Raw genomic sequence first — 27,651 nt, 5'->3', positions numbered from 1 at the left:
CCCCCCCTTTTTGGTTTTACAGATAACCAGAATTTTTCTTTCTGCATGCTTTTAATTGCTTCTTTTAAGATGTTTCTAAGGTTGCTTTAATACTGGTTTTGCCTAAAATTTAGTGACCGTATACTTTTAACTCAGAAAAAGTTTCTTAATGTCTTTGATCATTGATTCTATGCCAAATGTTCTTTCACCTTCCTTAGAGAAACCCATAATTCTCATACTAGACGTCTATCCTCTGATACTCCTGTCTTTTCTTAGTTTTCATCTCATTATCCTTTTCAGATACATTTAAGATCAGATCAAGTTATTCCTTAACTATCAATTATTTTATAGTCTTCAGTGTTTACTTTTTATTGCATTTATTTTGATACAGCATTTCAGAGCTCCCTGAAGTCCTTCTTTGTTGTACCTATTTCTCTTTTTACTTTAGAGACTCTTCTCTACTTGTGTTTTTCTACTCTAGTTTTATTGAGTTCAGGTTCTCTGTTATGCCACTGAGGACACCAACATTTTTGGAAATTTCCTCTGAAGCCTGCAGCAGCTAATTTTCAGGGCAATACATTTCCAAGTCTTTAGGATGATATTCTTTTCTTCAGTATTGCAATTCCAATTTTCCTAAACATGGCCATTTTTTCTTTCTCTTGGTATTACTTATTTGTATATCAATAATTAGGACTGTGTATTCCTACTAACTTTATTCTGACCTAATGCCCAAACTCTCTTCTTACATAATTAGCTTCAGGGTTCATCGTTGCACAGAGTTCTGAGTTCAATGCTGTCCTTGCAGATATTTCTCTATTACCACTCCGTTCTACTGAGATTAAATAAAATTCTACTGCTTGGATCTCCAATTCCGAACCAATAGAGTATCTTCCATTTCTAGCACTTTTGTCCATACCCTTCACACCTTACTTAGAGAAAATTCTGTACTCCTTGTTATTTGGTATCTGAACCTATTATTAAGCATGGAAAACCAGGAAAGGGAAGGGATAAGAGTGCACTGTGGTCACCTCAAAGTGAAGCACCCCTGCAACAGAAGGACAGTCCCTGGGTTTTCTGGTTGACAGAGATAACAACTCAGAGAACACTGTATCAGACACAAGGTCGTACAATGCTTTCCTATCTTTTATTAGGTGGCTTTTGTCCATAAACAACTGAATACTACTGGCCAAAACTGAGTTTTAAGTTCTGTGTGTTTCCATCTTTTCTGTTACTTCCTAGGGACTTTTTAGGGGAGTTAAGAGATGTTGTTTGTTAACAGATGGCCAGCCAGTTTCAATTCAAACCAAAATTTAAGTGTTTTGAAGTCAGTGAAAATACAAAGTTGAACACACAATATAATTTCACGCACACTAAAATGCACAGAAAAAAAGACTAGAATGAAACAGAATGAAGAGTTTTCTCCTTAAATGTTTAATATATTTTATGACTGCATTATATTTATAGTAGGTAAAGAAAAATACACAATAATTTTAAATATATAGGGATTTTTCTAAAGATCTCCTTTTGAAGCAAATAATTCTTAGTGGGAGATAGGGGAAACTATAAATATTGCTTGGGATTACTTGTGTTATTTATAAGATTTCCTTATCAGCAGCACTTTAGGGTTTAAAGGTTAGGTAAACTTTGATTGAAGCTGTTAACTAAATGAACAATATTTATAAGTTTCTTCTTCTATGATTATTGTGAAGATGTGAATTATGATCAAATCCCTTATAATATTCATGGCATTTATAAGGTTTCTCTCCTGCGTGGACTTTTTGATGAATTCGAAGAGCTGAGCTATGACTGAAACCTTTACCACACTTAGCACATTGGTAAGGTTTCTCTCCTGTATGGACCCTCTGATGAATGTGAAGATTAGAACTGTGACTAAAACCCTTTCCACAATCATCACATTTATAGGGCTTTTCTCCTGTATGGACTCTGTGATGAATGAGAAGATGTGAACGCTGACTGAATCCCTTGCCACACTCTTCACATTTGTAGGGTTTCTCTCCAGTATGTACTCTTTGATGAGTGTGAAGCTTTGAACTCTTACTGAAGCTCTTCCCACATTCAGGACAAGTATAGGGTTTCTCCCCTGTATGGACTCTCTGATGAATGCGAAGATCTGAGCTGTGACTAAAGTCCTTCCCACAGTCATCACATTTATAAGGTTTCTCTCCTGTATGCACTCTCTGATGAATTTGAAGATTTGAGCGTTGGGTAAAGCCCTTACCACAGTCTTCACATTTATAAGACTTCTCTCCTGTGTGTACTAACTGATGAATTCGAAGATTTGAGCTCTGGCTGAAGCCCTTACCACACTCATCACACTTATATGGTTTTTCTCCTGTGTGGACTCTCTGATGAACATGAAGTACTGAACTCCGATTAAAACTCTTACCACACTGATTGCACTTAAAAGGCTTCTCTCCTATGTGAAGTCTCTGGTGAATGTGAAGTAATGAATTCCTACTGAGGTCTTTATCACACTCAATTTTATAGAATTTCTCTTCTGTGTGAACTCTTTGATGATTGTGAAGACTAGAGATCCGGCTGAAGCTCTTACCATATGCATTACAGCTGTAAGGTACCTCCCCTATGTGAACTCTCTGATGAAAGTGAACTCCTGAGCTCTGATGAAAGTTACTGTCAACTTCATCACATCCATACAGCTTCTTACCTATGTGGATTCTTGGATGTCTATACAAGGCTGATATCTGAGAGAAGCATGCTTTATGGATGGAACATTGACAGAGGTTTTCTCCAGGTTGATTTCTCTTGTGGAAAATACACCGTGAGTTCCAACAATAAATTTCTTTACATTTATTACGTCCACAGTAGTTTTCTTCCATTGAATCTTTCAGTAGGTCTTTCTGACATATCACCCCAATGTACTGTGGAAGGGCTTCCTCCACTGGGATATAAGAATGCTGAACTATGAGCTTCTGTTCTTTTTCCATGGAGAGGTTTTTCCTGGATATGCCAAGATGGTATCTGCCCCCTTGAAAACCATGTGAACCACTCATGTAGATTTCTCTACCATAGTCTTGGGTGGTTTTTGTTTCTAAGGACTGCCAAGGTATAAAATTTTTATATTTTAAGTTCCTGCGATTTTCACTTTCAAAAGTCAGTTCATAGTTCCCACACCCTGGTACTTGCGTGGAAAGTACTAACCATTTCTGACACTGGGAGCGATCTTGCTGTGTTAGGTCTTTGGAATCTTTCCCTTGAAGAGTTTCCCCATAGTTCTGATTCTCACACATCTGAGCACCAGCATTCCACCAGCCTTGCCAGCAGGAAAATTTTTCATATTCTAAGTATCTGAATTTTTCTTCTTGGGATTTGTAGCTCTCATTCCAGTTTTCTAGAAAAATAAGATAATCCCATAATGAGATAAAAGTTGTGTTGAAAAATTTCCAACTATCTAAATCAATGATCTTTAAATGATAGGAATATATGTGTGGGTGGGGGTAGGAAAGGAAGGTTATGACTCTGGCTGCTCCATTTGGGTCTGAAATTCATTTGTTTTGTTCATTCACGTATGTATTCATTCATTCACTTATTTATTCATTCCACAAGCATATTTTGAACAGGCACTGTTAGAAAGATTTAACTTCTATTTACCAGGCACTATTAGAAATGAGAATAATGCCAACTGCTTCATGGAAATAGTCTTAAAGGCTGAGATATAATTAGATTACTTTATTTTGGATATTATTATAAGAAACAAAATATATTGTTCGTATTTTTCTGTTCTAGAATAGCATGGTAGATTGAGAAAAAAATGACTACATTAACTCACTACTTTACCTACACCTTTGGTATTCTCCTTCCACACTCTCTCTATGCTTGGCTACACAACTTGCGTTGTTAACTGGGAAAATAACAAAAGTCACACAAGCAGAGACTTGAAAAGTCCCTCCCCTCTCTCGATGCTTTTGAAAATCCTGTGACCCCCACCATGTAAGTGTGCTTGGGTTGGCTTGTTTGAAGAGTGATACGTGACCAACACATTCCCACTACCTCCACTGATACTGAGCCAACTGCCCCACATGTGAGTCAGGCCAGGCAGCTTAATCTTAGACCAGTCAGCCACAACCAAATCTCTCCATGATAAAAGATCTATCCAGTCAATGAGAATCATAAAAAATAATAAAGTTTGTTTTTAAGCCACTAAGTCTGGCACAGTATGTTATACAACAAAAGCTAACTTATACAAATAGCATGAAGAGAGAAAATATTTAGGACCACACAAAATTGACTACATATGGAGATATGTGTTTTAAGGGTAATGCAGAAAATAACTAAAACTAATAATCACAAGTATCTATTAATGATACAACCTAAGTGTCCTGGAATCTGTCTTGCTTTATCTTCTATTTGTGACCTGATTTAAGAAACATTTTTGAGACTATCTCTTCCAACACCTCAATATAACACCCAGATAAAAAAACAAAATACTCAACAAAAATGCTCCTAGAAGAAACTCTGACTATTTCCTATGAAGTGGGATAACTTTACCTACTGACATGACATTTGTGTAGTTCTCCCACATGACCTCCCTGTAGAGCCTTTTTTGAGAAGAATCCAGGAATTTCCACTCTTCCCAACTAAAAATAATAGTGACATCTTCAAACGTTACTGCCATCTGGTCAAAGATCAGGCTTTCTAGGAAAAAGAAATCTAAGTGAGAAGATAGACAAAGATAAAGACATTTAGCAGATTAACATAAGTAGCAAGCCAAAAAGAACTTCAACAAAGAAGAAAACCAAGAAAGGTAAGGAGAGGTATAACAATAGTAGTCAAATAGCTAAATAATATATCCAATCATGAAACATCATCACTATCAAAAGAAACACCTATATAGCACTTGTCTACTAACTACTAAGTTTTTTACCTATATTTCAGTTACTCCTCACAGAAATCCCATGTTGTAAGTAGCTTTCTACTACTATTATGCATTTTAGAATGGAGAAGAGATAAATATATGTATTAAAACTGCCTAAAGTAATTCTTTTAGTGGAAAGAACAGATCATAAATTGGTTATGTGGCAAATCCATTTTATTTCTTTTTAAATTTTTCATTGTATCTATTTGATCACACATTCTCAATTCTAAATTTCAATTTAAAATATTGAGTACCTACTAAGAATAAAGGAAACAGATACTTTTAAGGAGTTTACAATAAAATGGAAGGAAAGCCAAATACTATCATCAGCAGCAGCAGTACCATCTTAGCTGTAGCTAAATCTTATTGAATGTTTATGAATAGGGCTATGTTATCTCATTTACTCTCAGAACAATCCAATAAGGTATTATTATTCACACTAAATGAATACGCAAACTAACGTTTAGCAAGACTAAGTTACTTGTACAAGATTATGTAGTTACATCATAGAGGTTTTTAAACCCAGCACTACCTATTAAATAAAAGTGAGATAAATTAAAAACGTCTGATGAAGTGTTTCAGTTGAGATTTCCATATACTGTCATAATGTGTTAATGAAGGGTAAAGGAAAGATGTACTGAAATATTCAAGGGTAACAAATATGCAACCAAACTACTATTTTCCAAATAAACTACATGAAAATACATGTCTAAACAACAAAACATTAACCACAAATAAGAACTCAAGAATGAGAACATTCAGAGCCATATATTTAAATATCTAGTGGCCTATTTTTAATGTTTATAAAATAGATTTAATAAATTTTAAATATAATGAATCCACTTTAAATATATAAATTAAAAAAAGAAAAGAAATTTGGGATGCTCAGAAACTCAAACTACAGGAGTGAAAACTGTGAAAGTTGTATCTGTCTAGAAAATAAATGGACTCACTGATCTCTAATTTTATAAAAAGTAAAATAAAAATAAAACTCAATCTGTAGTTATTGGATTTGTTATTTTTTTAAAAAATTTAAATATTTATTTTAAAAACATTAGCAAGTAAGAGTCTAATTTCTTTTACTGAAAATAAGTTCATAAATATTTAAAACATTGAAATAATATAAGTAAAAATTAAAAGCCTACCTTCCCCCAAATAATTTAAGAAATAACCACTATAACCAGTTTTCACTGTGTTTTTTCTAAACTTCTTCCATGTATACACAACACACATTCATACTTCACTGATTTTTTTCCTTAATAAAGACACCATAATTCTGCAATTTTCTTTTTTTCATTTAATACATAGTGTACAACTTCCCACTTCAGTACAGGTAGACCTATCTTATTTATGGTAATTTTTAAACATGCCCATAAATTATTTGATCCTCTCCTTTCAAGAAGTGAAGCCTAATTCCCCACCCCTTGAATATGGGCTGAACTTAGTGAGTAACTTCTGATGAATAGGAAATAAAGTGGATAAGGAAGTAGTGGTATGCAACTTTGGAGGCTGGGTCATAAAAGTCACTGCAGCTTCTTTCTTGCTCTCTCTAGGATCACTAGCTCTGGGAAAAGCTATATGCTATGTCAGGAGAAAACCTAAGCAGACCTGTGGTGAGGAATTGGGACCTTCTGCTTTCACTGAGAAATGAGACATCTTGCCAGCCATGTGAGTAAACTATCTTAGAAGTGGATCCTCCAACCACAGTGCAGCCTTCAGATGACTGCAGTCCCTGCTGACAGCTTCACTGCAACTTCATGAGAGACCTTGAGACAGCTTTGCTTCTTTCAGATTCCTCACCCTCAGAAACTGGGTAAGATAATGTTTGCTGTTTTAAGTATTAAATAATTTGTTTTGCAATAATAGATAACTAATATTATTTGTAAAACTTATGTAGCATTTCATTTTATTGATGTCCAAGACTTAACTGTTCCCATATTAATGGACACTAAGATCGCTTCCAGTTTCTTGGCTACAACATATAGCAAAAGAATTCTCTTAAATATATAATTAGTTCTATTGTAATAATATTTCTATATGATAATGTCTATATGATAAATACAAATATTTCTATATGATAAATAGATATATTTCTGTATGACAAACTTCTAGAAGTGAAATTGTCAGGCATCTGTATTTCAGTTTACTAAAAAATACTATAAAATGTCCCTTGAAAATATTTTTTTAAATGTTACAAATATTTTCCCCAATGGAACAATAAAAGCAAGACACCTATATTCAATATTAGCAAGTACAATAAATCTAAACAGAAAAAAGAATTATATAAACAATAAACTAAGATGACAAGTAAGCCTATTGATAGAGAAAAGGATACTAAAATTGAGTTTTAAAATAAAGTGGCATACTGCTTATAAGAGATATACTCCAAACTAATGAATTCTGAAGGATTAAAAATGATCTGGCTAATTGTTTTCTTGTGGCGTTTAAGTTCTTTATTCACTTCCTGTTAGCTGGTTCTTTTGTTCCAGAGACTTGATTAGACTACAGTTCATTTTTTCTGACAAGAATACCTGCGTATATACTTCCTATAATACATTTTAGTTAGCTAAACTGAACAACGGCTTCAGGTGCTGTCAGCCCAGTCCTTGCATTCCAAGATTCTCTTAAACCTTTCATTAAAAGTTTTAGCAATAAATGATGATCATTTCCTGGATTTGTGATTTCATTAGGTTTTACAAATTGGTTGTCTAATTCTGTAATTCTACCATTCCTTGTGCATACATATGCTATAATTCTTCTATAATGAAAAACTTGCCATTACAAATTTTCTGGTTATCCTGAAATGTAATCCTAATGAAAAAGATAAGATAAAATGCTTGATTATCTCCCAAACTTACTGTCTTTTAAAAATCAATTTTCAGAGTAATGAGATGGGGCAAAGCAATCACCAACTATGACCAATGAGATTTGTATTATTTTGCTTCTCAATGTTTTCATACTCACTGATTCTTACATAGTGGATAGGTTGCAATTAAATTGCAATCATTTTTCTTTTAGATGTGCAAGATTCTCTCATCTCAGACTAGTAGGAATCCCTTCAGGTTGGCTCCTAGGTTTGTAATATGACCATTTTTGGTGTTTGAGAGCTTTCCTTACTTTCTGGCACAACAAATGTCCAGGTTCATTCTTGTTCCATTTCCTTGATGAACTAGGATGTAGTATTTCTCCCAGGAGTTGGTAATTTTCCACTCCTTTTTTGGTATATAAGTAACCCTCCAACAATATTATATAAACTTGATATCTCTTTTGTCTTCTCATCTATGCACATAGCTCTGATTATTAGTTTTCTTTAAGGTCCTTTTCAAGAAAGGTCAGTTAAAATCATTCTCTATACATCTGGAGTTTTGATTCCTTCTTTTAATATTGTCAGATTTTGCTTATACAATTTGAAATGGATGCTTAGCTATATATTAGTTCATGCTTAATACATCTGCTTGATGGATCTTAACCTGTTTTACATGATTGACCTTTTATTGGGAAATTAAATAGGTCTCTTGTAAAGAGCACAGAACAAGATTTCTGTTTTTCACTCAATCAGTATGATTCAGCTATTTTATTATCCATGTTTATTTATTGTGATTACTAATATAGACTTATTTCTAACATATCGTTTTTAATTCTTCCTTTCCTGTCTCTTAGATTGACTGACAGTTTTATGCTTAAATTTCTTCTCATCACCACCTTTTCATCTATATAGATTTCAATTTCACACATAGTTTCTATTATTTTAATAAGTAACCTAAATATATTTTAAACATATACACTTACCTATTTTTCTAATAAGTCAATTAAGAAGAGAAACAAATTCAGGAAAGGCTGCATGAAATATGACAAGAAAGGTGATCAAGTACCTTGGTAAAGTTTATTGTTATCATAAAACAAAACTAACAACAAAAAATGTAGGAGAGCAAACAAAGAAAAAAGGAGACATAGAAAGTATGTCAATGCCTACATATCTGAACTACAATTCTTGACAATACAAACATGAGGGGAGAAAGAGAAGGACATAAGAGTGTGTTAAAGTCCACGTCTTACTAAAAATATGACCTAGATATTAATACATTTAAAAAGTCACTAGAGGCAAATAAAAGTCATTGTGGGTTTTAAGTTAGATATTAATACATTTAAAAAGTCAGTAGGGGTAAATAAAAGTCATTGTGGATTTTAAGTTAAGCACAACCATCATTAAGAACCAAAATGGAATCTATGAAAAACAAAATAAAAACAGAAGACAACTTGCTCCATGGGAAAACAGAAAATAAGAAAAGATGGCAAAATAATATAATAATAATTATAATAAATTTAAATAATTTAATCTTACAGATTAAAAGACCCATAGATTAAAAAATAAGATTTAGCATGTGGTTTAGAAGAGATACACTAAAAAGAAAAACATTTAAAAATACAAGGATAGAAAAAGATTACAAAAATATGAATCAAAAGCAAGCTGAAATAGCAAACTTAATTTCAGATGAGTAAAATTTATGGCAAAAATACCATAAGCGACAAAAATGTTTTTTTATATGAACAGTAAGAAAAAATATCCAAAATAAATTGCATCCACAAATAAAATTTCAAAACGTACCAAACGACAAGTGTCACAAATGTGAGGGGAAATACATATACCATTAGTTGTGATGATAGATATTAATATGTCCCTCTCAAAAAATTATAGCAAGCAAACAAAAAAACACTAATAATATGAAGACTAAACACTACGAATAATAAGCTTCAGTTATTTTATCTGTGTTGAACTCTGCACCACCAAAATACAAAATACACATTATTTTCATGAATACATAGCACTATAAGATAGACCATGTATTAGTCCATAAAATAAATCATGATAAATTCCAAAGCATCAACATAATACAGAATACATTCTCTAGCTACAATGTAATAAAATTTGAAATTATTAACAATAGAATTTTAAAAGTCCACACTTCTGAAACCCAAGTAACATACTAAATTATTAAGTAATCTTTGAATTTAAAAGAAAAAAATAACAATTCTTAATATTTTTTTTCCTAAAAATCTAAACGTAATAATGACAATAATTACACAAAAAATGTGCAAGATCCAAATGAAATACTTGAAGGAAACAAAAATGGCTAGAGCAGCTGAGCAAAGTGGCACACACCTGTAATCCGAGCACTTTGGGCAGAATGCTCAAGCCCAGGAGTTTGAGACCACCCTGGGCAATATGGAGAAACGCCATCTCTACAAAAAATACAAAAATTAGCCAGGTATGGTGGCACACACCTGTAGTCCCAGCTACTCAGGAAGTTGAGGTAGGAGGAGCGATTGAGTCTGGGAGGTTGAGGCTGCAATAAGCTGTGATTGTACCACTGCACTCCGGCCTGCAAGACAGAGTGAGACGCTGTCTTAAATAAATGAATAAATAAATATTTTTTTAAAAACCCAGCTAAACTAACATTATACTGAATAGGTGAAGGCTCAAAGTATTTACCTTGAGAACCAGAAAAAGACAAGAATGCCCACTCTCACCACTCCTATTCAACACAGTACTGGAAGTCCTAGCCAGAGCAATCAGGCAAAAGAAAGAAATAAAAGGTATCCAAATAAAAAGACATGAAGTCAAACTTTCTCTGTTTGCAGATGATATGATTCTATACCTAGAAAATCCCAGAATCTCTGCCCCAAAGCTCCTTTAGCTAATAAACAACTTCAGGAAAGTTTCAGGATACAAAACCGATATACAAAATACAGCAGCATTTCTATATACCAATAACATTCAAGCTGAGAGCCAAATTAAGAATGCAATCCCATTTACAATAGCCACAAAAAGAATAAAATATCTATGCATACTGCTAACCAGGGACATAAAAGATCTCTACAACAAGAATTACAAAGCACTGCTCAAAGAAATCAGAAATGACATAAACAAATGGAAAAACATTCCATGTTCATGGATAAAATCAACATAATCAAAATGGCCATACTGAAGCAGTATACAGATTCAATGATACTTCTATCAAACTACCAATGACATTCTTCACTGAATTAGAAAAAAAAAAAAAAACTATTTTAAAATTCACATGGAACCCAAAAGGAGCCCAAATAGCCAAGGCAACCCTAAGCAAAATGAACAAAGCTGGAGGCATCATGTTACCGGAGTTCAAACTACAAAGCTGCAGTAACCAAAATAGCAGGGTACTCATATAAAAACAGACACATACACCAATGGAACAGAATATACAGCCCGGAAAAAAATGCCTCACACCTACCACCATCTGATCTTCAACAAAGTTGACAAAAACAAGCAATGGGAAAGGACTCCTATTCAATGAATGGTGCTGGGATAACTGGCTAGCCATATGTAGAAGATTGAAACTAGACCCCTTCCTTACACAGTATACAAAAATCAATTTGACATGGTTTGAAGACTTACATGAAAACCTAAAACTGTAAAAACCCTGAAAGATAACCTAGGGGATACCATTCTGGACACAGGACTTGGCAAAGATTTCATGATGAAGACACCAAAAGCAACTGTAACAAAAACAAAAATTGACAAATGGGACCTAATTAAAGTAAAGAGCTTCTGCACAGCAAAAGAAATTATCAACAGAGTAAACAGACAACATACAGAATGGGAGAAAATATTTGCAAACTATGCATCTGACGAAGATCCAAAGTCTAGAATCGATAAAGAATTTAAACAAATCAACAAACAAAAAACAACCCCATTAAAAAGTAGGCAAAGGACATAAATACTTTTCAAAAGAAGACATACATGCAGTCAACAAGCATATGAAAAAAATGCTCAATATCACTAATTATCAGATAAAGGCAAATCAAAACCACAGTGAGATACCATCTCATACCAGTCAGATGGCTATTATTAAAAATTCAAAAAATAGTAAGATGCTGACAAGATAGCAAAGGAAAGGGAATAGTTAAATATGCTGATGGTGGGAATGTAAATTAGTTCAGTCATTGTGAAAAGCAGTGTGGTGATTTCTCAAAGAACTTAAAACAGAATTACCATACAGCAATCCCATTACTGGGTATATGCCCAAAGGAATATAAATTGTTCTACCATAAAGACAATAAGCATGTGTATGTTCATTTCAGCACTATTCACAATAGCGAAGACATGGAATCAACCTAAATGCCCATTAAAAATAGACTGGATAAAGAAAATGTGGTACACATACACCATGGAATACTACACAGGCATTAAAAAAGAACAAAATGATGTTCTTTGCAGCAACATGGATGTCCTTTGCAGCAACATGGATGGAGCTGCAGGCCATTATCCTAAGTGAACTAATGCAGAAACAGAAAACCAAATACTGCATGTTCTCACTTGTATGTTGGAGCTAAATATTGAGAACACATGGCCACAAAGGGAGCAACAGATATTAGGGCCTACTTGAAGGTAGTGGGTGAGAGGAGGGCGAGGATCAAAAAACTACCTATCTGGTACTATGCCTTACCTGGTTGACAAAATAATTTGAATGTCAAACACCCATGACTCACAATTTATCTATATAACAAAGCTGTATATATACCCCTAATCCTAAAATAAGAGTTAAAAAAAAGTCTAGAAATAAAGCATTCAGCTCAGGAGTGTAAAAAAAAACCATCTCCCATTTAAAAAAAAAAAAAAAAGATCAAAAAAGAAGAATAAAGTGGATGTCAAAGATATAAGAAACAAATAAATGATTGAGAAAATGCATAAAGCCAAAAGATGTTTTTAAAAAGTTAATGTCAGATCAATGAAAGTCAGATTTCTAATAAGACGGTTATGAAAAAAATACAGGGCAAAATAAGGAAATAACTTTAGACATAAGATTTTTCAATGATGCAAAGGTGTTGTGAACTATATATATAAGGATATTTATCAGCTACAGGCAAATACACCTAAATATGTACCTAAAGGGATCAACTCCCAGTAAAATACAAAAAGGGAAATAATAAAATGGCGAAATAGATGAAAGACTAATAAAAAATTATATAGACTAATAAGTACTAAATTAAAATGGCAGCCACGCTCTTCCTCCCTCTCCCTAATCCCAAAGCTCTCAGAGCTTTATAGTTGAGTTCTAGCAAACATGTAATTAACTTAATTACTATTACAATATATTGTTTTCAAAAGTAGAGAGTGAAAATTGCCAACTTATTTTATGTAGCTAGTGTAATCTTGGATTCCAAGGCCAGATAAGAATGATACAAATAAAATTAAATTATGGGCACATTTGTAAATTTTGTAAATACACAAAAATCCTAAATAAAATATCAGCTAATTAAATTCAGTAATATATCAAATATATGCATCATGATCAGTTTATTATAGGAATGCAAGGATCGTTCAACATGAGAAAAATCTATTAACATAATTCACTGTATTAATAGAAAACAGAATAAATCCATGATAATCTCAACTGATGCAGAAAAATCATATGATATAAAGTTCAGGAAGTACAACACCCATATATTCTCTTAAAAACACTTTTAGCAAACTAGAGGAAAAAATAAACTCCCTACAGTGGCAAAGGTTAAATATCAAGAACTTGAAGCTTAATGGAGAAACTTCACATATATTCCCTTTACAATGGTAACAAGAATGACCACCATCACTGCTGCTTTCAACATAGCACTAGAGATTCTGGCACATACTATAAGAAAAAGAACTAAGAGGTATAAGGATTAGAAGCAAAAATATAAAATGTCATTATTTGCATAGTTATGGCCATCTACCTAGAAAAGAGTATACAGTAAACTATAAATTAAGAGAGTTCAGCAAAACTATCAGATACAATAAAGAAATAGTTTAACTGACTCAGCAATCAACTACTAGAAAGTAAGATACCATTCACACCAGAAAAAAAAAGAAAAAAAAAAAAAACCCAACTTAACCAAGAATACAAAGAATTCTTTGAAGAAAACTTTCACATTCCAATAAAGAAGAAAGATTATCTAAATAAAAGGAGAAGCATGCTTCCATGCTCTTGGATGCAGTAACTTAAATTCAATACATTCCAGTCAAATTTCCAGATGGCTATTCTGAGGAACAGAATAGACTTCTGTTCCTTAAAATTGACAAAGGAAATAAGTTGGTAAAGACAAGTAAACCAAATGGGAAGACTACCAGATACTGACATATCACCAAAACTATAGTAGTAAAGTCAGAACAGACAAACAGACCAGTAGAACGGAGTAGAGGGCTCAGAGACTAACCAATGTGCTTCTTTATCTACAAAAACATATTAACAATAGAGGTGGCATTAAAAATCAAAGACAGAAGTATGGATTATTTACCAGATAGCATTATGAAAACTGATTAACTATATGAGTTAAATAAAACTGGATTCCAACTTAATACCATATACAATGGGGACACAAGATCAAGTAAGCACCGAAATGTTAAGGGGAAAACTATAAAATTAATGAAAAAAAGATAGAATTTGAAAACATTTACCACTGTTAAATGAATCCAAGAGCCAGTCCTTTGAAAGGAAAAATATTAATAACAAAGTAGATAAATCACAAGCTAGTTAATCAAAGGGGGAAAAAGGAGCACAAATAGAAAAAAAATAAAAATAAGGTTAGGGAAATGGCAACTACAACCTTTAAAAATAACTGGAACAAAAGTTTTCTCAAATAAACTCTTTCAAAGTTTCAAAGAATAGATTATCTGATGCTATGAAATTATTCCAAGGCATCAAAAACTGTTCAAGGCATCAGAAACTTGAAAAACTATTCAAGACATCAGAAATAAAATAAAATTTTAAGGCCAGTAAAATCCAGCAGCACTTGAATTCATAATCTACTACCATATAAATAATTGCTTCAACATTTAGTAGCTTAAACCAGCAATAATTATTTACTATTTCTTATGTTTTTTTCTGGGTCAGAAATTCAGGAGTGGCTTAGCTAGGCAGTTCTGGTTTGGATCTCACAAGATTGTTGGGTTGTTAGTTAGATCTGCAGTCATCAAAAGGCTTGACTGAGAAGGATTCAGTTCCAGGGTGGCTAACTCACATGGCTGGCAGGCTGGTCTAAATGTTGATGAGAGATCTGTTTCTCTCCAAGTGGTCCTTTCAAGTGGTGGGGGCTATCTGTCAACATGGTGCAAGTTTCCCTAAAGAAAGTCAAGCAAAAGCTGCATTATTTTCATGACTTAGCCTTGGAGGTCACATCCTATCACTTCTGCTGTACTCCACTGATGAGGCAATCACAAGCCACGACTATATTTGAGAGGGGTGGGACCCAGACCCCACCTTTCAGTGGAAACAATGTCAGTCACATTGTAAGAAGAGCATGAAAAATAGCATAAATTATAAGTGTTGGGAAAAAGCTGAGTGTTGGGAGGGAAACTGAGGCAGGGCTTGCATAATATCCTTTGGAACGTGTCTAGACTTGCTGGCTCCTTGCTTCTAGCCCTCCTAGGCTCCTATTCCCATTATCTCAAGCAGCAGAACATGTTCCATATAAATGCTAAGCCATTGCTGCTGTAAATCATGTGCTTAATGCAACATGTCCTTTTGACCTCCACATTCTCACCACCTGTTTCTCTGTTGGATTACCAATAAATAGCGTGGGCTCCCAGAGCTTGGGGCCTTCTCAGCCTCCATATAATAGTGATGATCCCCTGGTGTCCCACCTTTTTCTCTCTCACTGTCTCTTTCTCAATCCTTTCACTCCGCCAGACTTTGCCACCCCCATGACCTGGTGTTGGGTCTGATCACCCCAACAATAAGTAAGGCCATCTTTGGAACTCAATCTGTTATAATACCAAAGCATATTATAGCATGGTAAAGTGGTAGTTTATTCCAGAAAGTAAAGGAAGGCTCAAATTAGGAAAGTAATTAACTTTAAACTTTTATAATAACATCAAATAAGAAAAGCCATATGATTATTTTAATGGATGCCAAAAAGCATACTTCTTAAAATTCAACATGCATCCTTCATTTAAAACTACAGACAAAGCATGCAAAACAAAACAAAGCAAAAGACATACAAACATATCTTAAACGCAAAGGTAAAACATTAAAGTCATTCTCGTTAAAACTGGAAACTTGACAAGGATACTGCAAATCCACAATTTTTAAACTACTGTGAAACTACATGATAATGCAATTAGACAAAATTAACTGTAGAGGATATGACTGCACATCTGAGAGAGCCAAGAAAATCAGCTGAAAACTAATGGCAATTATAAGGGAATTCATGATCCCAGAAATTCTGCTACTAGAATTATAAACTAGTGATTACACGTGTATACCAAAAGATCTGTACAAGAACAGTTACAGCATAATAAATGCTGTAACAGCAAAAAACTAAAAACAATCCAAAAAGTCAACAACAAAATAGATAAGTTGTTCATACTATGAAACAGTACACAGCTATGAAAATGAACAACTACGTGAATCAACATTGATGCACTGTAAAAGTTAACGTTATGCAAAAGAAGCCATTCATGGAAGAATACATACAGTGATTCCATTTATATAATGTTCAAAAATATGCAAAACTAAACAATTGTGTTTAGAAATGTAGATGTAGTTAAAAGCACAGAAAAAAAAAAAAAAACTAAAGCATAACAACATTTAAGATAGTGGCTGCCCCTTTAGGAAAGGGGTGAGAAATAAATGTTGGAGTCATCAGGGGGCTTTTAAAAGTATATGCTGATTTAGGCTGGGCATGGTGGCTCATGCCTATAATCTCAGCCCTTTGGGAGGCTGAGGCAGGCAGGTCACTTGAGGCCAGGAGTTCGTGATCAGCCTGGCCAACATGGGGAAACCCTGTCACAGAAAAAAAATATATATATATTACCCGGGAGGTGGAGGTTGCAGTGTGCTGAGATCATGCTACTGCACTCCAGGGTGGGAGAGAAAGCAAACAGTCTGTCTTAAAAAGAAAAAACAGTATATGCTGAGTTCAATGGTGGATATCCATGTTATTATATTTTAAATTGTACATATGTTTTCATATATTCTTTTGCTTATATGAAATACATCAATAAAGTTCAAATTACATAAAATTTAAGAGTATAGAAAAAGAGTTCAGACATATAAATAATATATATATATATATTTTTTTTTGAGATGGAGTCTCGCTCTGTCGCCCAGGCTGGAGTGCAGTGGCATGATCTCAGCTCACTGTAAGCTCTGCCTAAGTGAAATGTATAATAGCAATAAGAATATAAATTCCTAAAAATAAATTTACCAAAAATACTCAGAACCTATATAAAGATAGTCTTAGAATTTGAGGGCTAAAAATAGGGTTGGGGCGGGCGCGGTGGCTCATGCCTGTAATCCCAGCACTTTGGGAGGCCAAGGCGGGGCGGATCACTTGAAGTCAGGAGTTCGACACTAGCCTGGCCAACATGGTAAAACCTTGTCTCTACTAAAAATACAAAAATTAGCCAGACGTGGCAGCTCACACCTGTAATCCCAGCTACTTGGGAGGCTGAGGCATGAGAATCACTTGAACCCGGGAGACAGAGGTTGCAGTGAGCCAAGAGTGTGCCACTACACTCCAGCCTGGGTAACAGAGCAAGACGACTCAAAAAAAACCAAAAAAAAAACAAAAAATACACACACACAAAAAAAGTTGAAAAAACAAGACGACTCTGCTCAATCTTAGGAGAAATAAATATAATTTTGTTCTAACTAAACTTATCTCTGTTTTCAAGCAGGTTTAATCAAGATATTAATCTTGATTTTGATGTGCGGGGTGGAGGAGCTGTAACAAACTGATTTTCAAATGCTTTTGAAAGAAAATCATTTTGAAAGTGGAATAATGAGGAAAGGCTAATTCAATGGCATACTAAAACTTTAACAAGGACTCTGTAATTCCTAACATGACTTGGCATAGAAGTAGAGAAGATCAATGGAAACGGGTACAAATCCAGAAATGGACACGACTACAACAGTGCATTTTACACATGACAAAGGTTATATCAAATTTGTGGGGGAAAGATAGCTTATTCAATTAATGATGTTGGAATAAATGATGACATATGGCAGAAAAAAAAATTAAGCTTGATTCTCTGTCTCAGTTCTTATGTCTTTGTGACTAAAAAAAATTATATCAGATATGCATTATAGTTCAAATAATAGCTAACTTAACACAATCAATTATTAGTGAGTTCTTCATGTCCAGCACTGTTGTAAGTTATTTTTACATGTATGATCTTGTTTAACATTCTTAACAGCCCTACACAGTAGCTGTTATTTCTCCAATATAAAGATAAAAGACTGGCTAAGTGATTCAATCTAGTTCACAGTACTAAGAAGTGATAGACATGCAATAAGCTTAGGTAGTAGATGTAGAGCCTGTACTATGACCAATGTGCTATACTGATTAAATATAATGAAAGATTAACATATACTTATTATTGAAAACTTATTATATATATGTTCCTTTTACATCTTTTTGTCCAAAATGGAATCATCAGAATATTATTCTGTGGAAAAAGTCATCCTCTCTCCTTCTTATCTTCACTGAGTGAAAAAGAAAGGCTACATTCTTCTTCATTGCCTATTAAATGCACTACATATAAAGGACAACAATAAAAACATTCTGATACCAGTATAAGAATTGAGAAGAGGGTCCAGAAAACAAGAGAGCCTCAAAAGTAATCTTCATATACATATGTATATGTGTAATTTTGTATATGAAAAGGTAGCACCACAGTCAGTAGAGAAGATAAATGTTAGCAGAAAAATTAAATAACCAGGAAGTAAAAAGAATGTTTAAATTCTGTCATTTCTCACATCAAAATAAATTCTTGATAGATTTAAAAATTAAAAGTTTAAAATACTTAACACAATAAACAGGAAAATTAAAGCAATTACATATTAAATTTGGAAGTGAAGAGGAGATTTCTAAGCACAAAACCATATAAGCAAAAGAAATAAGATTTCATTTTATGCAAATTTAAAACTTATATAAACAAGTCCTTAAAGTAAAAGGCAAATGATAAACTAGGAGAAATATTTATAACATATGACAAATGATTTATATGTTTTACACACAGAATATCTACTATCAAATGGAAACAAAAACTTCAGTAGGAAAACAGTGACGTATATCAAAAGGCGATTCATCAAAGAAGGAATATAAAGAGTCAATGAATATATGTAAAAAAGTCAACCCTACTGAGGATTAAAAGGATGCAAATCAAGGCAAAATTTAAAAATTAATACTTAATGCTGGCAAAGGCTCAGTAAGATAGAATCATTAATCAAATGGTTGTAGGAGTTCAAGTTCATGTAACATTTCTAAAAGAGAACGTGAGTTTTTCAAAAGCCTAAAACATGCTGATCTCCTTTGATTCTGTTTTCCTATTTCTCAGAGTATATCTTGAGAATATAAAAAGACATATACTTAACAAATTATGTTAAGTATTATAAGATATTTATAACAACAAAATATTGGGAAATACCTAAATTTTCCCCAATAAAAAGCAAACTTAATGGGAGGCCAAGGTGGGCAGATTGCCTGAGCTTAGGAGTTCGAGACCAGTCTGGGCAACATGGTGAAATGTCTCTACTAAAAATATAAAAAAATTAGCCGGGTGTGGCAGCGTGCACCTGTAGTCCTAGTTACTTGGGAGGCTGAAGCAGGAGAATTGCTTGAACCAGGGAGGCTGAGGTTGCAGTGAGCCAAGATCACACCACTGCATTCCAGCCTAGGTGACACAGCGAGACTCCATCTCAAAAAAAAGAAAGAAAGCAAAGTTAAATAAAGCATAGTATATACCTAGAATGGAACACTATATAGTCATTAAAACTCATGCTACCAAAGCATGCTTGGAAAAATGCTCATTATATGTTAAGTGAAAAATGTATACAAATAACAGCTATTCATACATTGAATAAATATTTACTGAGTGCTTAGTATATGCACAATACAATTCTATATACTGGGAACATTTCCTTCCATGAAGCCTATTTGTCATGACTCAAATTGTTTAATTTAATATTTTATATACACTAATCTTTTTATATACATGTGTGCATATGGGTGCACAGACATATATGTTCACATTTGTACATGTGTACATACATGTACAAATGAACATGTATACATACATATCAGTATTTGTGCAGACAAGTGAGTATGTATATACGATAAGTATTAGATAAAAGACTACAACTAAATATACCCAGAGGTCAACAATGGCTATCTGTCAATATGGTTCATGTGAAGAGATGCACAAGAATAAATAACAAATTTAAACATTAATTGCCTTCCACAATGTGGCTTTATACATTCATGTTACATTTCCTTGTCACTAGCCTGGTTTCCTTATTTGTTCCCTCAAATTGTACTTGAGACTAAATGATGGCTTTCCTATTTAGAATGATATCTTCCTACTCAATCTGAGTAGTCAATGTTCCTACTCAATGTTCAAATCTGAGTTTCTGTTGTTGTGTTTTAAGTGCCACTCATTCTGGCACTGTTTAATGTGGATAACTTTAGAAATTATTATTAATCTCACATAATGTGTTCCCCTCAATGTTAAGACTTTTTTCTTTTTTTTTTTTGAAAGGGAGTCTTCCTCTGTCGCCCAGGCTGGAGTGCAGTGGCGCCATCCTGGCTCACTGCAACTTCAGCCTCCCGGGTTCAAGCAATTCTCCTGCTTCAGCCTCCTAAGTAGCTGGGATTACAGGTGCCCACCACAATGCCTGGCTAATTTTCATATTTATAATAAAGACAAGGTTTCACTATGTTGGCCAGGCTGGTCTCAAACTCCTGACCTCAAGTGATCCACCCACCTTGACCTCCCAAAGTGCTGGGATTACAGGCATGAGCCACTGTGCCTGGCCATGACATTTATTCCTTTATCTCAGAACACCAAGAACAGCATGAATTATAAAGTAGACTTGAGTGACTGAATGAATGAATGAGTAAACGTTGGGAAAAGACACTGGGTTGGGGCAGGGTCAAGTCTGCATGCTTAAAAATTTCTCAGGCAAGCGAGGAACATTTTCTGTCCAGTCATCCATCCATCCTCATTGCCACTTCCACTACCTCCACCATCCATGAAGAATCCAGGGACAATCATCCTCACCTGGGATCAGACTATGAGGAAAACAGTGTACATTCCTTCCTCCTTTGTGTTCCTCTTCTCGGGAAGGGTAGTGCTGAGATGGCTGAGCTGAGGAGGAAGGGGGATTGAAAACCCGGTATGACTTTAAATTCCCAAACTCATTAAATTCCCCATATACTAACTGGGTACGATGCACAAATCTCCTAGCAAGAGGTCAAAAAGAAGCCTATGAATGTTCTTGTTTCCTTTCAACGACCAGAAAGGAGAGCTATGAACACTGGCACCTTGAAATTTATTTGCAACCCTCTAGAAACTTCAAAAGATACAACTCATTTATTGAGATTACTACTACTACTACTAATAGTAATAGAAAAGCACTAGCAAACTTAAATAGTATCTATTTTCAAGGTATTTTTCTTATTTTGTTCAGTTTAAGGAGAAAATCATTCCGTTGTCCTCCCCTACTTCCTAAACAGGAATACTGGATTTACTATCAGAAAGGTACCGGCAGTCTTAGAGAAGTATCCCAGAACTGGAGCTCCCAGGTCCTGATCAAAGTCTCAACTCTGTCATCAAGCACTTGTAGAACTTTAAAGAGGACCAAACTTCTAGATCTTCAAGGTCTCAGTTTCCTTACCTGTAAAACGGGGGCATGAGCCTTTGCCAACCCAGTCCTTCCTTGCTGATCACAGGTAGGTTCCTGGGCAAAATGATAAGCAATTAGTTAAGAGCCCTTATTCTCTAGGGAAAAAACGTTTCATGCGTACCCTAAGAGCAGGACAGGTTTGGGCTCCCCCAACGCGTCACTTGGGCTGTCCAAGTGTAAGCACCAGAGAACCAGACACACAAACGGTTCTCTAGGAGAGGGATCTCCAGGTCTTGGCCACAGATCCGGGGGTCCTCTGCCCCTGCAGTGAAGACGCGCGCGGCCTCCGTTGCTTATCCAGATCCCTGGCCAGAACTCTGCCCCAGCACCGAACGCCGGGCACCCATACCCCAGGGACCAAGCTGCTTCTGCCCTCCTCTACTTGCCTTTGTTCAGTCCTAACGTGGGAGAGAAGCCGTGATGTACCCACCTACACCGGTGTCTCCGGGGTTTCTAAACCGGAGTCGCTTTTCAGTCCCTGACCCTCGATTTTCTGCCCCTCTTCCTTCAAACACAGCTCGTCTTGCCCTGTCCGCTTCTGGCTCAGTCCTCCCAAGAGTTCACGTCACTTAACGGAGCCTGTGAGAGTGGACCGTGATGGCCAAAACATTCAGTCCACACAAACAATGGCCGCAGCCCGGCTGGACCGAAACGGAAGTCCTAGGTCTTGGAGTAGACACTTGCAGTGTTTCCGTGGATACGGGAGGGGCGGGGCGGGAAGAGACAGCGCGGTGGAACGTGACTCCTGATTGGCCAGAAGAATCCCGCGCCTCCCGATCTTTGGCAGCTGGCATTCCGGCGCAGGAGAGCAGTGCGCTCGGGAGCTGCGGGCGCTCGGGGGCTGCGGGCGCTCGGGGAATGAAGCGAGGACGCACCAGCATTAATAGAATAGGAGTACTACCGAAGCATTTAGGGCCCCGGGAAAGGGGGCGTGGCTGGAAACGGAGCGACTGGCTTCGGAGAATTCTGTTACCCTCACCGCCGCGACCCACCCCGAGGAAACGCTGGCAGGTCGCCTTTGGTTGGCAAGCCGTAGTTGTCCTCGCTGTCCCGCGCCCTCGGCGGAATGGGCACCTCACTAGCCCTGGCACTAGCTAGCATCGCTCTAAACTCGAAGTTAGAGCTTTTCAAATTCCGTCCTATTGTTGCCAGAGACCCTCTTCGTTCCTGGTCCAGTGAGGCTTTCCTCCCTCCTGCCTTCCTGCCAAATCCCAGGCTTCTCTGGAGACTCCAGGCAGAGAAGGGAAATGCACAGTGGAGCTGAAATGAAGCCATGAAAAGGAGCCCCTCCTCAGTGTCCTGGGACCACAGAGTTGCAATTGCCTGTTCTGTTATTTACCCGAGTGTGTTATATTAGGAAAATATTTTCACATCTTTGGGCCCTGTCCCTCAAACTTGGGCTTGATCAGTAATATTCAAACATTTTATTAGGCAAGGACTTTTGGTAGGATAGTCATTAAAAGCAAGGGACTCCTTGGATTCTAATCTGGCAACACCACTTATGAGATCTTGGCTGGACTACCTAACCTTTAAGCATCAGCTTAATCGGCGTAATATTGAGAGCCAATAATAATAGTAACTATTCCACAGACTTGTTAGATTGAAATGAGTTAGTGTAATTTAAATGCTTAAACCAGCCCCTGGCACATAGGAAGTACTATGTGAACTGTATGTTTACAGTTTGATGTTTAGCAGGGATGGGTGGCCCAGCGCCTATCTGCTTGAATTCACACAATAAACACCTGCATTTTTTATGACTCTGGCGACCACGTTTTGAAAATTATTGGGCGTGGACCCTACCTGGTTTGAGCATTCAGAGAGTATAGCATAGCATTTTTTAAATGTGGGCTTTGTTGTCTGACGAAACTGACGTTAAAAGCTATCAATCATTGTTATCCACTAGGTGGTGTTGAGCAGGTTGTTTAACCGCTCGCCCTTAAGTATTTTCACCTGTAAATTGCAACCTATTTAAAAAGCTACAATTGATAGTTGAATTACTGAATGCAGAGACACTGACCAGTAAGAAGGAACACTGGAAGGGGGCTGTTCTGCCACACTGCTTCTAACCTGAGAACCTGAACCTCAATGAACTAATCAAAATTAAAAGAAAAAAAAAGCTAAGAGGATCCAGTGTTCAGAGAAACAAGATGTGTATCTGAAGAAATATACCTGCTAAAGGGTAGAGGCCAATATGAATAGCGAAGATCACCAAGTATAGCATACACAAGACTTTTAGGAATGAATTCTACCCAGTTACAGTTTGGGGTTTAGCAGGGGTGGGCAGCCCAGAGCCTATCTGCCTCCATCCACCACACAATGAGCATCTGCATTTTTTATGACTCTGGAAGCTACATTTTGAAAATCATTGGTCATGGACCCTCCCTGGCTTGAACATGTGGAGACCCAAAGCACCATCTTTGATGGGGGTCCTGGGAGCAGTCACCAGATGCCTAGAGATGTACCCAGGGGAGGAGTGAAGAAACTGCCTTGCATGGGAAGAGAGGTATAGCGCAAGTTCCTAGTCCAAGATGTTGCAGATTCTTCATAGCAAATAATTGAAGAATCTAAGAATTCTATGCTTGAGGGCATAGAATTTTCCGTAATTTTGGTCAATGTCACATAACTAAGAACACAAATTAGAGTCAAGTCTGACAAGACAGCAAGGAATGTAGGGGCCAAGATCCTGATGAAAAGGGAATCTTTAAGCAGCCAACCTAAAACCTGGTGGTTTTCTCCCCAGACATTAGCGGAATTCTTAAGATGAACAGGGAAAGAAGATAAGAAGAAAACTGTTGAAGTGCACAGAAAATTTTCAGAGGTCTCATCACAGATCAGAGGAAATAAGAATTGTAGTTCAAAACCCACCAAGAAAGAGATACCCAACTAGAATTCCTGGAGAGCAAAAGAATAAGTACAGAAGCAAACTGGCAATAAATAGAGATGGAGCTACAATTCAACTTTGAGTCAGCTCCATACTTGACTGGATTGTTATTATCTGCCCCCTCTCTAACTGCCTATGAGAGGAACTCTCTCAGGAGGAATGTTATCATTCAGAACTACTACAGTGTTTCATATACAATGTCTGATAATTCAACCAAAAATTATAAGGGCAGAAAAAAAGACAATAGAAACAAATTCATGGATGACTAAATTATTGAGCTAACAAATATATATTTAAACTTAATTGTGATTAATATGTTCAGTAATGGAGAAGAGTTGACAAGATCAGGAATTTTAATTGAAAATCAAATTTAAATTTTATGAATAAAAATAAAATTGAGAATGTAATAGATGTGTATGACAGCAGATCAGATCAACCAGAGAAAAAGAGGAAAGAATACAGATACCTAAATGAGAAGATAAAATTTTATATACACATATAAAATGTTAAATATATGTTTACATTTTAATTTTATATATATAAAATCTTAAAATAGATATTTTAAGATTTATAAAGTATATAAAATTAAATTATATAAATTTATAAAATTTTAAATATATAATTTTAATTATGTTACATATATAATTATATTACATGTATAATATATTACATATAATTTTAATTATATTACATATAAAATATATATATTTCATATGTTTAGCTTGGAGATTTTTTATATAAAAACATTTTTATATAAAAATATTTGTACTATAAAATTATTTTATATTTAAACCTATTTTTACATATAAAATATAAATATATAAACATTTATATATAAAATAGATTCATATATAAATATTTATATGAATATATTTTATTTATATTTATGTATAAAAATCTCCAAGCTAAAGTACAGAGAAGTAAAGAACATAAATTGTATTAGGCCATTCTTGCATTGTATAAATAAATAACTTGAGACTAGATAATTTATAAAGAAAACAGGTTGAATTAGCTCACAGTTCTGCAAGTTTTACAGGTAGCATGGTGCTTGCATCTGCTTGGCTTTTGGGGAGGCTTCAAGAAGCTTACAATCATGATGGAAGGTGAAGGTGCTGTGGGCATGTCTCACATGATGGGAGAAGGAGCAAGAGAGAGAGTAGGGAGGGAGGTTCCACACACTTAAGCAGATATCATGAGAACTCACTATCACAAGGACATTACCAAGCCATGAGGGACTCACCCCCATGACCCAGATACCACCTACCAGGCCCCACCTCCAATGTTAGGGATTACGTTTCAACAGGAGATTTCGGTGGTAACAAATATCCATACTATATCAGAAACATAGGCAACACAATGAAAATATCTAACATACACAATTAAAGTCTCAGAAAAGATAAAGTGAGCAAAGATCAATATGTGAAGAAATAATGATTTATAATTTTCCAAGCCTGATGAAAAATTCTAATTCACAGTGTATAATTTCATTGTAAGTCTCAAATGGTATATTGAAATCCTACAAATATTTCCAGGGATCCCTGGAGCCATGGTATCGATCCTTGACCAAACCAGAATAGAATATACTACATAGGAATTAATGCAGTTTTGTGCTAATGTAGTTTTCCAAAAAATACCAAGAGGGAAATCTGTAACAGCTTGCCAATATTGTTTATAGAAAATGTATTGATGAATGGTTTGCATCTGGTTTCTGTTATGCTATCTTGGTTTCTGCTATTGAACCTGGTCCCATAGCCTGGTTTCAGCTACATGACAGTTGTAGTATAAAAGACCCCTACTTGAATGAGCTGTGGCTTCCCTGAAATCAAAATATCTTAGTGGTTCACTTGCTGGCCATAAAGCACAACCTTGTGACTGAGAGAGGTCTCTGGAATCTGTGTGGCTATTGTGGACCTCCTTTCTTACCCCTGCTGCTTTGTATCCATATCTGTCACAAATCTTTCATGAGTGTGTGTGTATGTGCATGCATGCAAGTCTATTTTACACTGTATTTTTATAAATATCTCTAATAACCTTAGAACATTTGTACATTTGAATGAGAAAAATATGTGAGTAAAATGTGAAAAAAGTCTATTTTTTTCTAATCAAGCATGTTAGCAACTGAGTTGGAGGAGGAAAAATGGTCACTTTTTGAGCCAAAATGTATCCTTTATGATTTGGTTAAAGAAATACCTGAAAGCATAGAAGAGGGAAAAGATACAGATGGAAATCATGAAAAAAGATCATAGGCTTAAATAGTAGATCTATAAGACCTAATATGCAGACACAAAAGAAAGAAAGAAAGAAAGAAAGAAAGAAAGAAAGAAAGAAAGAAAGAAGAAGAAAGAAAAGAAAGGAAGGAAGGAAGGAAGACAGAAAGAAAGAAAGAAAGAAAGAAAGAAAGAGAGAGAGAAAGAAAGAAAGAAGAAAGAAAAGAAAGGAAGGAAGGAAGGAAGGAAGGAAGGAAGGAAGGAAGACAGAAAGAAAGAAAGAGAGAGGGAGGAAGAAAGAGGAAAGGAGAAGAAAAAGAAGGGAAAGGAAAGAGAAAGAAAAAGGAAAGAGAAGTTTATAAAAGTGAAGAAACAAATGACTAACAGAATAATAGAAAATGCCTTTGTGTTGAAAATTTTTGAGAAGGCATGAATGTAGACCAAATAACTCACTACATTTCAGTCTGGATTAGTGAATAAAGACCCACTAGACATAAAAAGGTATAATTTCTATACTGTAAGGATAAAGAGGAAAGCTTTTAGGTTAAAAGGATAAGTTATCTAAAAATAAAAATGACATTGGACATCTCTTTTGTAATGTTGGAAGCTAAAAAAATGTTCAATAGCAGTATAGACTAGTAGGCTAAAGGGGCTTCAATACATTAGCCAAAATATCATCTCTCCCTAATGTAGTGAAAGAAAGGTTTAAGGATTTTCAAGAATTCAGAGCCTGTATCACTCAGATGTCCCCTGAGTTAACAATTCAAGAAAGTACTCCAAACAAATAACAAACCCAAAACAGAAATACCCCACAAAAAATTATAGACAAGGAAACAGAGAAAGCTATGATATAAAGTAAATAATAAACCAAAAGTTGCATGTATAAAGAATGTAATAAATTATTAGTCATTGTACTAAATGTGAATGGACTGAGTTTTTCAATAGAAAGAAACTCTCAGAGTCACTCAAGTAAAAAAATCCAACCATATG

The 27,651-nt window shown here is 35.3% G+C and overlaps 2 protein-coding genes across 14 annotated transcripts in view; one reads left to right on the top strand and one right to left on the bottom strand.

The window, feature by feature from the left end:
- Positions 1-625: 625 nt before the first annotated feature.
- ZNF214 (zinc finger protein 214) lies at positions 626-22,271 on the bottom strand. Of its 13 annotated transcripts, XM_033205146.1 has the most exons (6): positions 22,004-22,271; positions 21,565-21,627; positions 20,949-21,035; positions 14,906-15,005; positions 4,507-4,653; positions 1,384-3,349 (listed from the first exon to the last, which is right to left on the bottom strand). In XM_033205146.1, exons 5-6 carry the CDS (start codon positions 4,631-4,633, stop codon positions 1,656-1,658), a joined length of 1,821 nt encoding a protein of 606 aa, XP_033061037.1. In that variant the 5' UTR covers positions 4,634-4,653; positions 14,906-15,005; positions 20,949-21,035; positions 21,565-21,627; positions 22,004-22,271; the 3' UTR covers positions 1,384-1,655. The 13 variants fall into 13 exon arrangements, with proteins under 13 accessions (XP_033061043.1, XP_033061036.1, XP_033061045.1 ...); XM_033205147.1 differs by lacking the exon at positions 14,906-15,005; XM_033205148.1 differs by lacking the exon at positions 14,906-15,005 and having other exon boundaries at positions 4,507-4,649.
- Positions 22,272-22,355: 84 nt separating this feature from the next.
- The window catches only part of NLRP14 (NLR family pyrin domain containing 14), a 51,713-nt gene continuing 46,417 nt past the window's right edge, over positions 22,356-27,651 (top strand). The window contains exon 1 of the mRNA XM_033204647.1: positions 22,356-22,689. The gene's annotated coding sequence lies outside the window, so the exon portion shown is untranslated. The remainder of the gene's footprint in view (positions 22,690-27,651) is intronic.

The sequence above is a fragment of the Trachypithecus francoisi genome, unplaced genomic scaffold, assembly GCF_009764315.1.
Source record: "Trachypithecus francoisi isolate TF-2019V2 unplaced genomic scaffold, Tfra_2.0 Lachesis_group8, whole genome shotgun sequence".
NCBI lineage: Eukaryota > Metazoa > Chordata > Mammalia > Primates > Cercopithecidae > Trachypithecus > Trachypithecus francoisi.
Note: the sequence above shows the minus strand (reverse complement) of the source record. Positions and strands in the feature narration are given on the sequence as shown.

Bases quoted from the DNA above. Each gene is read 5' to 3' on its own strand.
- ZNF214 (XM_033205145.1), bottom strand. The intron at 3,350-4,506 runs GTAAAGTTATCC...TTATTTTTCTAG, and splicing joins CACAAATGTCATGTCAGTAG to AAAACTGGAATGAGAGCTAC.